This window comes from Megalobrama amblycephala, linkage group LG6 (assembly GCF_018812025.1).
Source record: "Megalobrama amblycephala isolate DHTTF-2021 linkage group LG6, ASM1881202v1, whole genome shotgun sequence".
Classification (NCBI taxonomy): Eukaryota; Metazoa; Chordata; class Actinopteri; order Cypriniformes; family Xenocyprididae; genus Megalobrama; species Megalobrama amblycephala.
The window spans coordinates 6,903,039-6,918,155 of record NC_063049.1 but is presented as its reverse complement, the minus strand read 5'-3'; the positions used below and the strand labels follow the sequence as shown (position 1 = coordinate 6,918,155).

Below are 15,117 nucleotides of genomic sequence, written 5' to 3'. Positions count from 1 at the left end.
TCTCCAAACTTTAGCCTTTCCATCACTTTGGTAGAGGTTAATCTTTGTCGCATCAGTCCATAAAACTTTGCCCCAGAATGTTTGAGGCTTGTCTCTGTAGTTTTTGGCAAATTCCAGCCTGGCCTTCTTATTCTTCTTGCTAATGAGAGGTTTGCATCTTCTGGTGTAGCCTCTGTACTTTTGTTCATGAAGTCTTCTGCGGACAGTAGACTGTGATACCTTCACTCCTGCCCTCTTGAGGTTGTTGCTGATGTCACTAACAGTTGTTTTAGGGTCTTTCTTTACAGCTCTCACAATGTTTCTGTCGTCAACAGCTGATGTTTTTCTTGGTCTACCCATTCGAGGTCTGTTACTTAGTACACCAGTGGTTTCTTTCTTCTTCAGGACATTCCAAATGGTTGTACTTGCTATGGTCAATGTTTGTGCAATGGCTCTGATTGATTTTCCATCTTCTCTCAGCTTCACAATTGCTTGTTTTTCACCCATAAACAGCTCTCTGGTTTTCATGTTGGTTACACGTCTAACTATAAATGCAGTCTGCACAGGCAAAACCCAAATCTGAAACTGAGTGCAGACATTTAGTGCTATTTATTGTTTGAATAATCAATGTAATAGGACACACCAGGGCAACAAAACACACCTGTCAGTCACATGTTCCAATACTTTTGGTCACATGAGAAATGGGTGGGTTCAAACAAAAGGTTATATCTTCTAAGTTGTGTATCAGATCCAGATGTAAATACCTGGAAATAAAAGCTGAAATGTTGATCTTTTGTCTCATGTAAATTGTTTGATGTCAAACCCAAATGTTTTCAGTCTACAGCAAAAATAAAGGAATAGTCCTCACTGTTCCAATACTTTTGGAGGGGACTGTATATATTATATAATTCTTTATTTAACTATACCCCTTTAATGTACACTAAAGACAAGCTGTATATTTTACAGACACATCTCAAAGCAGACCTCTGGCATGTTTGGCAGTATTGAGCGGCATTCTTGCATGTGAATGAGTGCACATAAAGTGGAACTCATGCTGGTGCATTAATGCACGTAAAAAGTCTGCACCTCTTTTTTCTTGCGTTCCTCTTCCTTTCTCTTCTTCTCCTCTCTAATCTGAGCCAAGCGCTGTTTCTTTCGCTCAAGCTCAGCTTTCAGCTCACTTTTATCCGACATGATGCTTCACAAAACACAAACACACAGAAAAGTTAGTGTCAGGAAGCCAGAATATGTGTCATGTCATGAAGGGTTTTTCTGTATAATATGCATTATTTTACAATATTTTTGTATAGAAATTATTTAGAGAGTCAATGTCAAAAGGTCAGGAAAAACAGCCAGTCCCTTCAATAAACAGCTCTCTTAACCATTTAAAGCCTGACATATGAAAAATATATATTTTTTAAACCTTTTTACACATGCAAAAAGTTGCATGTGTGTTTTTTGTTGAGTATCATATTTGATACGTGAGCTTTTATGGCTCATGTAGTTTAATATAGTGAGAATATGGAGCTCATTCTCGAGGAGGAAAAACACATTTTATTCAGAGGCCCAAACTGAGCAAAAATGTGAAATTTGGTGCAGTTACTATATTATGATATTATATTTATATTGCTGATATTTATTTATATTTAAAATTCTGATTGTAATGCAAATGAATGAGATCTTTATAACAGTGTAACAGACTACTTACATAAAAAGCATATAAATATCAGTTATCACTCCATATCTACCAATAATATGTCTTAGTAAGATATTTAAATGCTTAGTTTTATGATCAAAGCTCTAATATTTATTATGGGGGGGGGGGGGGGCATATAATACAAAGCAATACAATGATGATTGAGAGATGAACAAAAGCCTGATGTACCATATTTGATACCCACATTTTAACATGATTTATTTTTCTAAAATAAAAATATGTATGGATAATCAAGTAAACCTTGCATCAGTTCAGTAAATGTTCATCTTGAAATATTACTAGCAATATAAAGTTATTCTTATGTTTACTTAAAATCAAAAAAGATTTCACAGCAAAGACACAACCTGGAGGGGGATGTTTTTTTTTATACTGAAAGGCCTTTTACTTGATTAAAAAAAAGTATGAATTAGCAGCTATATATGATAATTTAGAGTAATTAGAAATGTATCAAACATGATATATAGTAAGCTTTAAAAAAAATTAACTGCTTAATTACTGTAACACACAACCTTGAGTGTCTTTTTTCTATTTACATCCTCAGCAAACAGTAAAACATATCTAGAGAGAAGCATAACCCTAGTCTTCACCTGGCCTCAGGACCCGCCGCCCGTCTCAGGCTCTTCAGACAGATTAACAGGATCAGTTCAAGAGTCAGGTTTGTGTCTCAGCACACTGCTCTAATCTGTCTTTTGTGTGCGCTCAGCACCTGACTTTCTCGACACTACAGAAAAAAGACTCTCTACAGCTCTTAATGAGCAAATTAAAACATTCACTTGAAAAAACTAAGTGGAAACAGACTAGATTAGCCCAGTAACCTGGCCAATTTACACTGAAGATTACAGAACAGATTATCATTATTAACTCCAGCACTGCTATCTGCATGAGTCCAGATACAGCACCATCAATCACACCACAGCTCGTGATCTTAGGAGGAGTTCATAGCACAATATAACCACTGTTAAACTGAACACTTTAAAAATAGAGCATCACAAGATCATTTTTGTACTTTCAGCATAAGAGAAGCACTCCTTTCACCAACTTCCTATGTGATCTAAAGTGGCAGCAAATACTGACTTTTCTCAGAATCATATTTTTCTTCTTCATTCTTGCGCAGTGACTTCAACAGATGTTTTTGTGAATTTAAGTGCATATATTCAGTCATTTCTCCTCAAGTTCAAACAGGTGTCATTCATCACATTAGTTATGAACATGTTCCACTTACATCTGACAAAATCTCACAGCACTTTTTGGACATTATATCTAATCTTTTATCATTTAAAACCCAAGTAACTTCTTTTTTGTGAAAAGTTTGCTTGCAAAGTGTGCTTTTTAATGACACTATGTTTGAATGCGTTTGTATATAATGAAATTTATACATTGCAAGCGTGATTTACTGCCTAAATCCAACATTTTCAGTGACACTCAAGTTTAGAAAAGAAAGTAGAGACACAGAACGATCTTTCAGCGACTCGTGGGATCATATGCATTGTAATATGCATTTGTTGTTGTTGTTGTTGTTTAGGCACTACAAATTACACAGACTGGTAACACAGAGCACAAAATGAAAGAGAAATAATGGATTTCAAGTCTGTATACACTTCTCTGACTCTGAGAGCAGATAAACATTTACTGTAATCCATTTTAAACGGATTAATCTACTGTCAGTAATCTGAATGAGATTAACTTCTGCCTTCTCACAGCAGAAACAACAAGCACAACCATACAGTCTAACAGCATGCTTGCATACTAATATATATATATATATATATATATATATATATATATATATATATATATATATATATATATATTAGTATGCAAGAATGCTATATATTGCCATCTGACTGATTCACAGTAGCAACCCCAGATATACCTACCGCTAGACTACACCCAACACATTAAAAGTGACACACTGAAGGATAAACAGTTGACTTGTGTGATAAACAAACTACCGAAATGTTTTGTCTTATCTGAAAGCATGTTATGAACAGACCTGAGAGTGTTTATTGCCTGCAGAAAGCGCTGCTTTTGTTGCACTGCTCAGTTTCCGGGTGCGCGGATGCAGAGGCACGTCTGACGGGTGCCGAGGAGGATCAAAATAACCAATTGTCAAAAACGCAATTTTTTCCGCAAAGATGTAAAAAAGTAAAGAGTAATGCTAAAATTCTCCATAATATTAAACAGCAAACATGACACAATTATTGTTTTTTGTTAACTTATTTCTATATTTCACAGCTCTGGATATTAATGTGTTATATTTGCTCTGTGACAGTGGGGAAGCTACAACAAAGCAAAAGACAAAACAAGTAATCAATTTAATGAGGCAGCAACACCTTTAATATATATGAAGAGTTTGGTTCCAAAACGCGATAAACGGCATTAAAAAAAAAAAAAATGAGTTTCCGCCAAAATCAGTATTGTATCTGGTCGGTATTGAAAAGTCATTTATTAATTTTGCGCAAAATGTGATATCCGTCGTGTTATTCTGTCATGTTTTCTCCCTTTCTTTCCAAAACGCGACAAACGCCAGTTTCCCTTCTCCGCAGAACGTGATATATCCACTCAACCAATCACAGCGCACCATTCCATGCACTGTAAACAGTAATGGCGGCGCTCTGAATACACCCGACATCCTAGTTTTCCTTATCTGCTTTGTACTTTGTGATCAACAAAAACAGAAAAAGTAATAATTTAGATGGCATTGATGAACATGTGGTGGTTTCTGCGGTGGGGAAGAAACGCAAGTCATCGAAATCTAATCATTTACGTGAGGAGATTAAGACGATGAGGCACTCGAGTCGGGAGGAGGAAAATGCCAGCTGTTGCTTGTTCCACAACAGCATCAAACTTCTGTCACGGTCCCCAAAACTGAATCATGAACAGTTTTTAAAAGCCGTTTTTAATACCAATGTACTCGGCAAATGTGTTTATTTTAACCGTGCGGTGGTGCCAGATACTCTTTAATCTGTAATGACAAATGGATAAATTAATATAATTAATTTAATTAAATTTTTATTAACAAGATGACCCGTTGAATTCATTTTGGGAGCGACGACTGAATGTATTTTTAGTAAAATGCCTGTAGGCTATATAAGATTAGTATTAGTATTAAGTTCAGAGGCTGTCATATATGTGGATCAACTTACTTTTTTGTGTATTTTCAATATGAAAAATAACTTTTATAATAATGGATTAATTGCATTTTGAAAAAAAAAAAAATTGTTTTATAATAAATCTTTGAAAATCAAAATAGATTTGAATTTTTAATGTTTTTATAACCAAAAGATGCTATGTGAAAGTTTGAAACAGAAAATAGGGGTTTTCATCTTGCCACTTTCTTGGTAAAGAAAACACATTTTTACTCAAATTAATCAAAATGGAGTTATTGTGTTTTGGAACCAAACTCTTCATATAATATATGATTATTTTTTATATTATAAATTACAATGATCTAGTTACTTATATGATGTATAATTTAATGAGCAATATTTTCCAACAATTTGGCTTTTGAATGAATGAGCTATTAAAGGTGCTATAGAGGATGTTTTGTTTTACACATTTTTGCATACACATATTACTTGAAACTGTCTTTACTAACTGATAAAAGACTATTTATTAGGTGCACTGAAAGGAATAATATCAATATACATCATCTGTGCACGAGGTAGGGCCTTAAAAACATCAGCCAATCATTTGTGTGATCATCGCATAAACGATTGGCCCTCTGGCTTGTCAATCACTGCCATTACGTTCCTTGTGAGAGATGTGCGCGCTCCAGTAACTTTCCACAGGCGCCGCATGCAATGTTTTTGTCAGGAGTAACAACTGCAGATTATGAGTTACCTGCGGTGAGTCCGACATAATGAATCCACTAACACGACACAGCGAATGCCGGTGGTAAACACTCGTGTTCCAATACTCATGCACGAGTTTTGGGAGGCATTCCCTCGAAATGAGCTGTGAAGGAGGGGGGCTGTTCTTACGCATGCGCTCATTTAAAAAACTCAGTAACATTCTTTGGTTTCTCAGTCGTTGAAAACATCCTCTATAGCACCTTTAATTTACACTATATACAACTGCTATTCATACACCCTGAGACTAAAATTACTGATTTATCATGCGGCTCAAAGCCACATTAGTATTATTACACACTACAGTCAGTTCTCTGTTCTCTATTGTGTTAGATCAGACAGTCTCACTGTTGATCCACCATGAACCCCAAACCCAGGATAGAGAGGCTGAGTGAATGTTGTCTTGACTCTGTGGATGAGAGTCATTTTGTCAGAGACGCTGTAGAAGGACAGAGTTCCTGCACTGTGATCCACATACACTCCTATCCTACAGCGGCTGGGAGGTACAGGAAGATCAGTATAACTGTTATTGTGCCAGAATGAGTAAATAAATGGAGAGCAGTCTAAACACCAGGACTGATCATTACATCCAAACACACATTCATTTCTCCCTCCCCTCCTGCTGATGCTCTTATATGACACTGATATTTCCACACCATCATCACCATTCCACTCGAGCTCCCAGTAACTGCGTCCACACACACTTTCTCTGCACAACACCTGAGGATAATTATCAAATCTCTCTGGATGATCAGGATACTGCTGGACTACGTTAGGGACATTAAACACTCTATTCCAGACGGACAGACGGAGGTGTTCATTCACTGTGTTTGAATCCAGAGTGAACTGACTCGAATCTAATAGAGATAAAACACAAAATCATTCAATTAAATTTTAATTATTTCAAAAGTGTACACCTCTAGGAGGCAGTACAACAATTGCAGTATGTCACATATTGTGCAAACAAATCTGTCATCTTTAAATATTCATTTCTCTTAGCTCAGTATAAAAAACATTAGGTCAGTGGAAAGTCCCCATACTGATTGTATCAATGTGTGTGTGTCTGTGTGTTTCCATTGTGTCTTACATTGTAGGAACTCCTCCCTGATTTTGGGTTCATTGGTGGGAATAATTTCAATATATGTTACTAAGAAAATAAACAGACATTATAACCATTAAAAATTATTTTACACATTACAAATACATATTCCTTCCATATTCATTTTAGTGATGCAAGACTTATATAAGAGTACATGAATATCTGTTACTTTACCTCTGCCAGATATCTTGTCTATCTCCTCTCTACAGAAATCCTCCAGTTTTTCTTTCAGTTGAAAGACAGACTTTCCCACATCATCAAATGTGAGGAGGGAGCTGACAGTGATGCTGGGTATATCTGTAGATTCGGGGTGTTCAGAGAGAGACTGGAAACTCTACAGGAATAAATAAACACAAAAAATAAAGATACAAAACAAAAGCCTTCTTGACCTTAAAGCCTGCACCACTCACCTGCACTACAATCACATACAGTATTTACTTGCTTGCTTATCCAAATCTTCAGTAACTTTCATTTAATGAACTACCAGTTTAGTAATAATATATTATATGTGCTTTATTTACAATGGTTGTGTATTATTGTATTAATCATTTTCTTGGTGTTCTCCTGGGCATTTCAGATCTAATCTAGCGCTACTTTTCTAATAATTCCCAATATTTCTAGTAATCAGGTCTTAGAAATCCTTTTTTATTTATGCACATTGATTTGACCATGGTCCCTCCTTCACTGCAGGTATATGGGATTTGTTTTATCTGTTTTATCATCCATCAGGCAAAAAAATGTAAGTCTGATGGATTCAGCACAGTGCCCAATCCTGTTCCTGGAGATCTTCCTTCCTGCAAAGTTCAGCTCCAACCTAATCTCAGCCTCAGACATCACACCCACAGATTGTGCATGATACACAAAATTGGAAACACTTCTGGAGTTTTGAAGTCATCATCTGATTGGCTGAATTCTACAGGGTTTCCAAAAGACGTGCGTGTTGCTGTCGCAGTCACTAGTTAGAGCACCCGTGAATGTCACCAGAGGGCACTCCACCCCGGACTATTGTTATTCTTGTATGGACTTCATTTACCATAACTCCGTCGAATCATCCATAATTGTTTACAGCTGTGTCTCATTAACCTCATTACCTCTGCCTATATAAAGCCTATTTTTTCAGTCACTCTTTGCAAAGTCTTGCATTTGTTAGAATTGCATCTCTGAGCCTTTGTATCATAATTCTTCCGTGTCTTGGTTTTTGAATTCTTTGCCTGTTTTCTGGATTTCTCTGTTTTGCCTGTTTCCTGGACTTTATTGTTGTTTGGACTGTTTACCTGTGTGTTGACCTTTGCCTGTTTTTTGACTATGTGGAATACCCTTACAATAAATGCACCAAGTTCCAGGGGACACGGAGTTTGGCACACCATGATCACCAGCATGTCCTGTTTTAATGGTCCCTAACACTATTCTATATGTACCTTCCAGCCCTGTGGTTCCCATGCCAGAGCCTGTTAAAAGCATGGCTGCTACACCAGAGCCAGTTCACAACATGGCTGCCATACCAGAGTCTTCAACACCAAAACCTTCAGCCAACATGGCCGCAATGCAAGAACCTCCAGTCGTCACGGATGCTATGTTAGAGTCTCCAACCATCAATGGTGCTACGCCAGAGTCTTCAGCCATCATGGACGCCACATCAGTGTTCCTGGTCATCATGAACGTTACACATTAAGCCATTAGGGTTGGCCCTAGGCTTTTGAGACTGTTATCTAACTTGGAGGACACTCTGCTGACGTCGACATGACCAGCTGGCATCTCTGTGGTAATGTCAAGCCTGGGTGTCTCAGAGGTGGTCCTGCTGTCAACGGTACTCCTTGTTAAGGTGATGGCTATTATGTGTGTTTGGGCCATACACTACTCTTCAGCCCATGAGTCTGCTCCAGAGCCCAATCCAGCCCATCGCTTCTAGCCTATAAACTTCCTGTCTGCCCTGATGCAACCACGGAGGTCATCCTTGAGTATCCTGTCTACCCTAATGTGACCTTAGAAGTCATCCCTGGGTTTCCTCTCTGCCTCGACGTGACTGCAGAGGTCTTAACTGAACTTCCTGTCTGCCTTGATGTGACTGCAGAGGTCGTATCTGAACTTCCTGTCTGTATCGACACGACCGTAGAGGTCGTGCATGAATTTCTTGTCAACCTGAAACACCTTGCTGGTCCAGTTATGTCCATGGAGGAAAACCTTGAGCTACCTGCCTGATTAGAGATGGCCCCTGTGGCCAACTGCCCTGGGGTCTTTGGCTCTGCTGTGGTTGACATCAGCTCCACCTGCTCAACCTTGATGGTCCTTGGCCAATGCCTCTGTGAACAACAGCCCTGTCTGCTCCGCCATGGGGGTCTTCAAGTCCATCTACTCTTCTGTGGTGGTCTTCTCCGCCGTGGGGTCTTCAAATCCATGCACTCAGCTGTGGTGGTCTTCCGCTCTGCTGTGGGGGTCTTCAAGCCCATCTACTCAGCTGTGGTGGTCTTCTGCTCCACCGTGGGGTATTCAAGCCAGTCTACTCTGCTGTGGTTGTCCTCTGCTCCGCCGTGGGGATCTTAAGCCCTTCTTGCTTAGCCTGCGCCACCCTGGCCACCTGACCAGTCTACACCGCCCTGGCTACCTGGCCACCTGACCAGCCTGCGCTGCCCTTCTTATCTGCTCCGGTTGCTCCACTTTGGGTTTCTTTTCTGCCTTTGATTTCAGTTCTGCTCCCATTCCATGGACCTGGCCCTCCATCCTGGTCCCTGTTACGCATTTTCTCAACCTCACTCCTGGACTTTTCTGATCTTGTTAGGAGTGTCTGGATGCTACTCCTTAGGAGGGGGGCTATGTCATAGTCACCAGTTAGAGTGACCGTGATTGCCACAAGAGGGCACTCACATATTTGTTATTTTTGCACAGACTTCATTTCCCATAATTCATTGCCCAGTCTAATCATTCATGATTGTTTACAGCTGTGTCTCATTAACCTCATTACCTCTGCCTATATAAAGTCTGGTTCAGTCACTCTTGGCACTTGTTAGAATTGCATCTCTGAGCTTTTGTATCATGATTCTCCTGCATCTTAGTTTTTGGATTCTTTACCTGTTTTCTGGATTTCTCTGTTTTGCCTTGTTTTCTGGACTTTATTGTTGTTTGGACTGTTTACCTGTGTGTCAAATTTTGCCTGCTTTTTTGTCTACGATTGTGGATTACCCTTACAATAAAAAATGCATTTGGATCCTCAGTCTTCAAGTCTCGGAGCAGTTCATAACAGTTGCATTCTTCAATGGTCCATCTGGAAACACATAGTTGTCGAGTTGCCAAACCCTCTCACGGAAGAAGAAAGCCTTTGTGTTTATAACTGTGATAATGAGCATTTATCGGGATTAACTAAATGCTGGATTTTCAAAAATATGTGAAGTTCATGGCATAAACACTTTAAAATATGTCCAAGAGTTTTACATGCTGGTCTGTAGTTGTAGGGACATCAACTTTATATTTCCACACCCCTAAACATGATGCTGAACAAAACAAAGTGTGAATGGCTTTTTATGTCAGTCAAACAGCCTCTTGGGCGGTCCTTGGCCAATGAAAGCTGCCATGGAGTCCAGACCTTCTGCCAACAGTCTGAAGGTCTGGCAATGCCGAATAGAGCAAGGTGTGGTTAGAGTCAAGCAATAAAATGTAATAGAGTTAAGTGTTTACAATAACCTTAAGTATGAGCAAAAGCAATGCTTGCCTCTGTAACTGTTTCTGCCCAAACCAGCGATCACCCAGCATGGGAGTTGGGCATAATAACAAGGAAGTTTAGGCCACAACCACTAGTGTCAGTTGCTATTATGCCTGCTGAGGCATAAAAATAATCTAATAGCAAGGCCTAGTTATAACAATTGTCTTGTATTTCAGATCTGTTACCTTGAGGAAATGGATATGATCATGTGTGCAAGAAAGCTGCTCCAGCTCAGCATCTCTCCTCTTCAGATCATCAATCTCCTGCTCTAGTCGATCCATGAATCCTTCAGCTTGACTCACTGCAAACTTTTCCTGCTCTCTGATCCGCTGTGTCACCTTAAATCGGACATTCTCAATGGAGTGTAACAGATCAATAAAGATCCTCTCACTGTCCTCCACTGCTGTATCTGCAGAACGCTGTATAGGACACACATTACAATGAGCTCTTGTTGTTACCTCACATGGCCTGTGGCTCACAATAGGCTTCAGTGTGAATGAAAGAGCTTCGGCACTGACGAGAGTCTAAACTTCTGTTCTTCTCCAAACTCACCTTATGAGACTCCACAGCCGCTCTCAACTCCTCAAGATCTTTTTCTCTCTGCTGTATCCTCTGCTGGAACATTTTTTGTCGCTCTTTTAAAATCATCTGTATGGAAATTAAATTAAACATTACATTAAATAAATGCAATAATTAAATTAAATATTACACAAAAATGTATTAGACATTACTATCATTTGCAAACTACACATTGTGAGACTTCCATAAAGCTGAACAAATATGAAGAATAAGAATAAAGCAAACTAAATGAATCATGACTTGAGATTATATTTTTTTTTTTATGAGGCACCAGTGTACATAGAACCATTATTAGACTTCTGTAAATGTATTTCTAAAAATAAGAAGTTATTAGTCCAATTCAGAAAGTATATTCTAATTTACGTTAAACAATTTATCTTCTCATAAGATGACGTAACTCTGCCATAGCCACACCAAACCCAATCACTTGTATTTGATTCATTCTGCACTTTATTCCTTTTATCATTCATGGTATTCATTTGAAAACATAGGACAAGATGGTATACGCCCCCTTTTTGAAGGCCTACCACACTAGCTGGATATGAAGTTGCCTCCACCAGCAGATGTCCTGGGCCAAAAGCAGATAAAATAGAACCCATCTTCAGTTGTGTACCTCTACATCTTCAGGTGTTTTGGCCTTTTAAACACAAGACACCCTCTGCAGAGGCAGATCAAACCTTGGTGTTGGTCCCTATCCCCTTGGGGCCAAGCTGGGGTCTTTCCTCCTTAACCACAGCCATCAACTGCAATATTCTGCAGTATCTTCCACTTCTCTGATGGTCAGGCACAGGGATTGTCCATGGATTCCCAGCTCCTTAAGTAGCTTTTCGGTAGATGTTGCCACAAAGCCCTGGCAGCCAACCTTCACAGGATGGACTGAAGCATTTCATCCCTGCTGACGAGCATTGTTTGCCATCTCCGCATACCGTAGCTTCTTCCTCTCATTTGCCTCCTCGGTGGCATCCTCCCAGGGTATTGTCAACTCGATGAAATAGACAAACTGCAGGGTATCGGACCAGAGAGTGGTGGTCACAATCTTAGACGGGATTGTAAGACGCTGGCCTAAACTCCCTCCTGCTTCCTTCCACTGTCCAGTCTTGGTCAGTGGAGAGGTCCTTCTCCACTCCTGTTCCACTGCTCGTGCTGTACTAGGTGTCATGAGGGTGGGGCATTAATCACTTTTCTTTTGGACTCAATTGCTGCAGCCAAGCATTTCAGCACTTGATTGTGCCTCCAAGTATATCTGCCTTGGGAAAGTCTCACTTTGCAGCCGGTGAGGATATGTCTGAGGGTAGCTGGGGATGAGCATAGGGGGCATGATGGATCTTCTCCTACCCACAGCTGGAGATTTTTTGGTGATGGAAGGACATCATATATAGCTCTGGGGAGGAAACTGATTCTTCCTGCCTCCATCTCCCACAGGTCCTTCCATTTAGTGGTTGTGTTGCTTTACTCTTGTTTATCTTTTTGTTAATTAAAATTAATTTTATTACACTTGTGACTTCCTTTTCCTGATAATACAGTAAGAGGCTCTACAAATTATCCAATATCCTCACAAATCCTTCAGATTGTGCAGATGATCTTTGATTGTTCTTTACTGTCGAGGTGAAATTCCTGGCAGGTGCCCCACAATATAAGAAGGAAAGAAATCTCATGTACACATTAGGTGACCTGTGACCAAAACGCAAAACATATTTGGCGCCATGTTTGAGAACCCCTACATAACTTGTGCCTTGTGTAAGGTTAAGTTAAACTGTGACAGAACCAAGGCACAACTCCTGTGCTCTGAGGGCATTATTGTGCAGAGCACAAGCGAGAAAAACTGTGGTTAAAAACATACACTTTGATTGTTGTAGCCCGAAGCATGTCTGACTCAATATGAGGAGCCCAACATGCACCATGTCGGCACAGTGAACGTGATGTTCCTATCAACATCTTTGTCGATCCTGGAACAACATTCCAATCAACCAATTAGGGACAGTTCATGTCAAGTTTAGGCTTAGAACCAGGGTTAGGTGCTTCTACAACAGTATTATTCACATATTATTTCCTCTGATTTTAGGGATAAATTATGGGTAGGGTTAGGTTTAGGGACAAAATTTTGGGACAAGAATTTTGTTCCAGGATCAACGTAATATTTTGTTCCAGGAACATGTTTTAAGCCCTATTCAGACGGGATTAGTTTTACATGGGTAGATGAGTAATGTAATTTTACTACAGGACATCTGTAATATTAATAGCCAATTCGCACGGGATAAGAAATCTCAGTAAAACTACCAGACGTGGGAGGGGGATTTACGCTCGATTAACGCACCACCATCACCTCCCTGTCGTCATGTGGGTATACGTTGCTTCCTGATACCATGTGCGCAAACACATATAATCTAAATATATAACCTATATATAACAGTTAGGTCCAGTCAAAGATTTATTCAATAAATTCTGATTGGATTCTGTTGGTAATAGGCACTTAGCTGAAACTAAAATTAGTTTTGTGCCTCTGACAAGTGCTCGACCTTCTTTTTGATCTGAATGGTGTGCGGAAAATACTTGAGTTTTGCCACAGACTTGTCCCACTGCGTAGAACGCAACTGAATGTTTTTTCAAGTGCCTCAAGTGCCTCCATACCATGGAAAAACCATGGAAAACTACTTTTAAACAGGAAATTATGGAATATTTACGTACATATTCACAGCGGGTCTATTCGCACAGCACCCAAGGTACTTTTTCTGGACCGTTTTACAGAAGGTAAAAGTTGCCGTAATCTTTACTGACATTGTCCGTAATGATTACTGAGATGGCACATTCGGATGGGACTAAAATCAATGAGAAGCTCTGGTAATAATTACTTTACCCCACCTCTCTATGTAAAACTAGTGCCGTCCGAATAGGGCTTTTCTTGGCAAAATCACAGTGACCATGTGGGCACACCCTATTATAACCACAACATTGTGCTTATTAAACACAACTCCTGTGCTCTAAGGCATTGTTGCACCATCTGCTCACTCTCCATAGCCTCGAGCTCAACATCCGGATAGATAGATAGATAGCTTTTCAGTACATACCTGTTTCTTTGTCCTCTCTGCTACAGCTCCTACAGTATCATGGTTTTTGTTTATCCATCGTACACAGATAACAAATGCACTGCTCATCAGTTTTACAATAGATTTCCAGCAGTTTATTATGCTCTGGGCAGATCATCTCCAGAAGTTGTCCAGTGGCATCTATCAGATGGTGTCTCTTACCTTTAAAGAGACTGTCATGTTGCTGAAGGTGATTTTGACAGTAAGAGTTCAGACACACCAGACAGGACTTGACAGCTTTGTGTTTTCTTCCAGTACAGACGTCACACTCCACATCTTCACATTCAGCAGGAACAGCAGCTTGGAGTTTAGTCTTCTTCAGTTGCTCCACCACTTCAGCCAGCAGGGTGTTTTTATTTAAAGCAGGTCTTGAAGTGAAGGTCTGTCTGCATTCAGGGCAGCTGTAGACTCCCTTCTGATTCTCCAGATCCCAGTAACCTATAATACAGCTCATACACAAACTGTGTCCACAGGGAATGGACACTGGATCATTCAGTAGATCCAGACACACTGGACAGCTGAACTGCTCCTGAGAAAACCCAGTCTCTGCCATTTCACTTTATACACAGATCAAGAGAAAAATACAACAGTTCAACAAGTGTGCTTTCTCTGAACAGCTAAAACAGTTTCCTGGTTCCTTGTTTGATAGGCGCGTATAAAACAGATGCATCTTTAAGAAGTGACTCAGCCGTGTTTTATTGCAGATTCATAGACAGTAAAAACGTAAAAGTCCACTAAGTCTCACAAACAATCTTACAAAGACAGACACTAAGATACAAACACCACTGCAAACATATCAGTCCATGAGTGGTGCCAAACCACAATGGTGCAGTATTGAAACACCACATTACTTGTGGTGTAATGTAGCTGTAGCTGTCCACAAATAAATAAATAAATAAATAAATAAATAAAAAACAGTTATTAATATTTGAATTATCTGTTTAATATCATTTTTATTATTAATATAATTATTTCCATAACGAGATATGTGTAACTTGTATGTTCTGGTTTAGTTTTCTCTGCTTCTGTTTGCCGGTGTCCCTGATCATTGTTTAATTAATCCAACACCAGTTTCTGTTCTTCCAATTATCTCCCTGTTATTTAAACCCTGAGTT

General features: G+C 39.5%; 1 protein-coding gene and 1 pseudogene across 2 annotated transcripts in view; both read right to left on the bottom strand.

Moving 5' to 3' along the window:
* The window catches only part of dync1i2a (dynein, cytoplasmic 1, intermediate chain 2a), a 46,082-nt gene extending 42,264 nt beyond the window's left edge, over positions 1–3,818 (bottom strand). For both annotated transcript variants that reach the window (XM_048192752.1, XM_048192753.1), the window contains exons 1-2: positions 3,690–3,818; positions 1,066–1,177 (exon numbers count right to left, since the gene is read on the bottom strand). In XM_048192752.1, the coding sequence (XP_048048709.1) occupies positions 1,066–1,173 (108 nt within the window). In that variant the 5' untranslated portion in view covers positions 1,174–1,177; positions 3,690–3,818. The remainder of the gene's footprint in view (positions 1–1,065; positions 1,178–3,689) is intronic.
* A 1,851-nt stretch (positions 3,819–5,669) lies between these two features.
* LOC125269787 lies at positions 5,670–14,589 on the bottom strand (annotated as a pseudogene).
* Between the last annotated feature and the right edge of the window lie 528 nt (positions 14,590–15,117).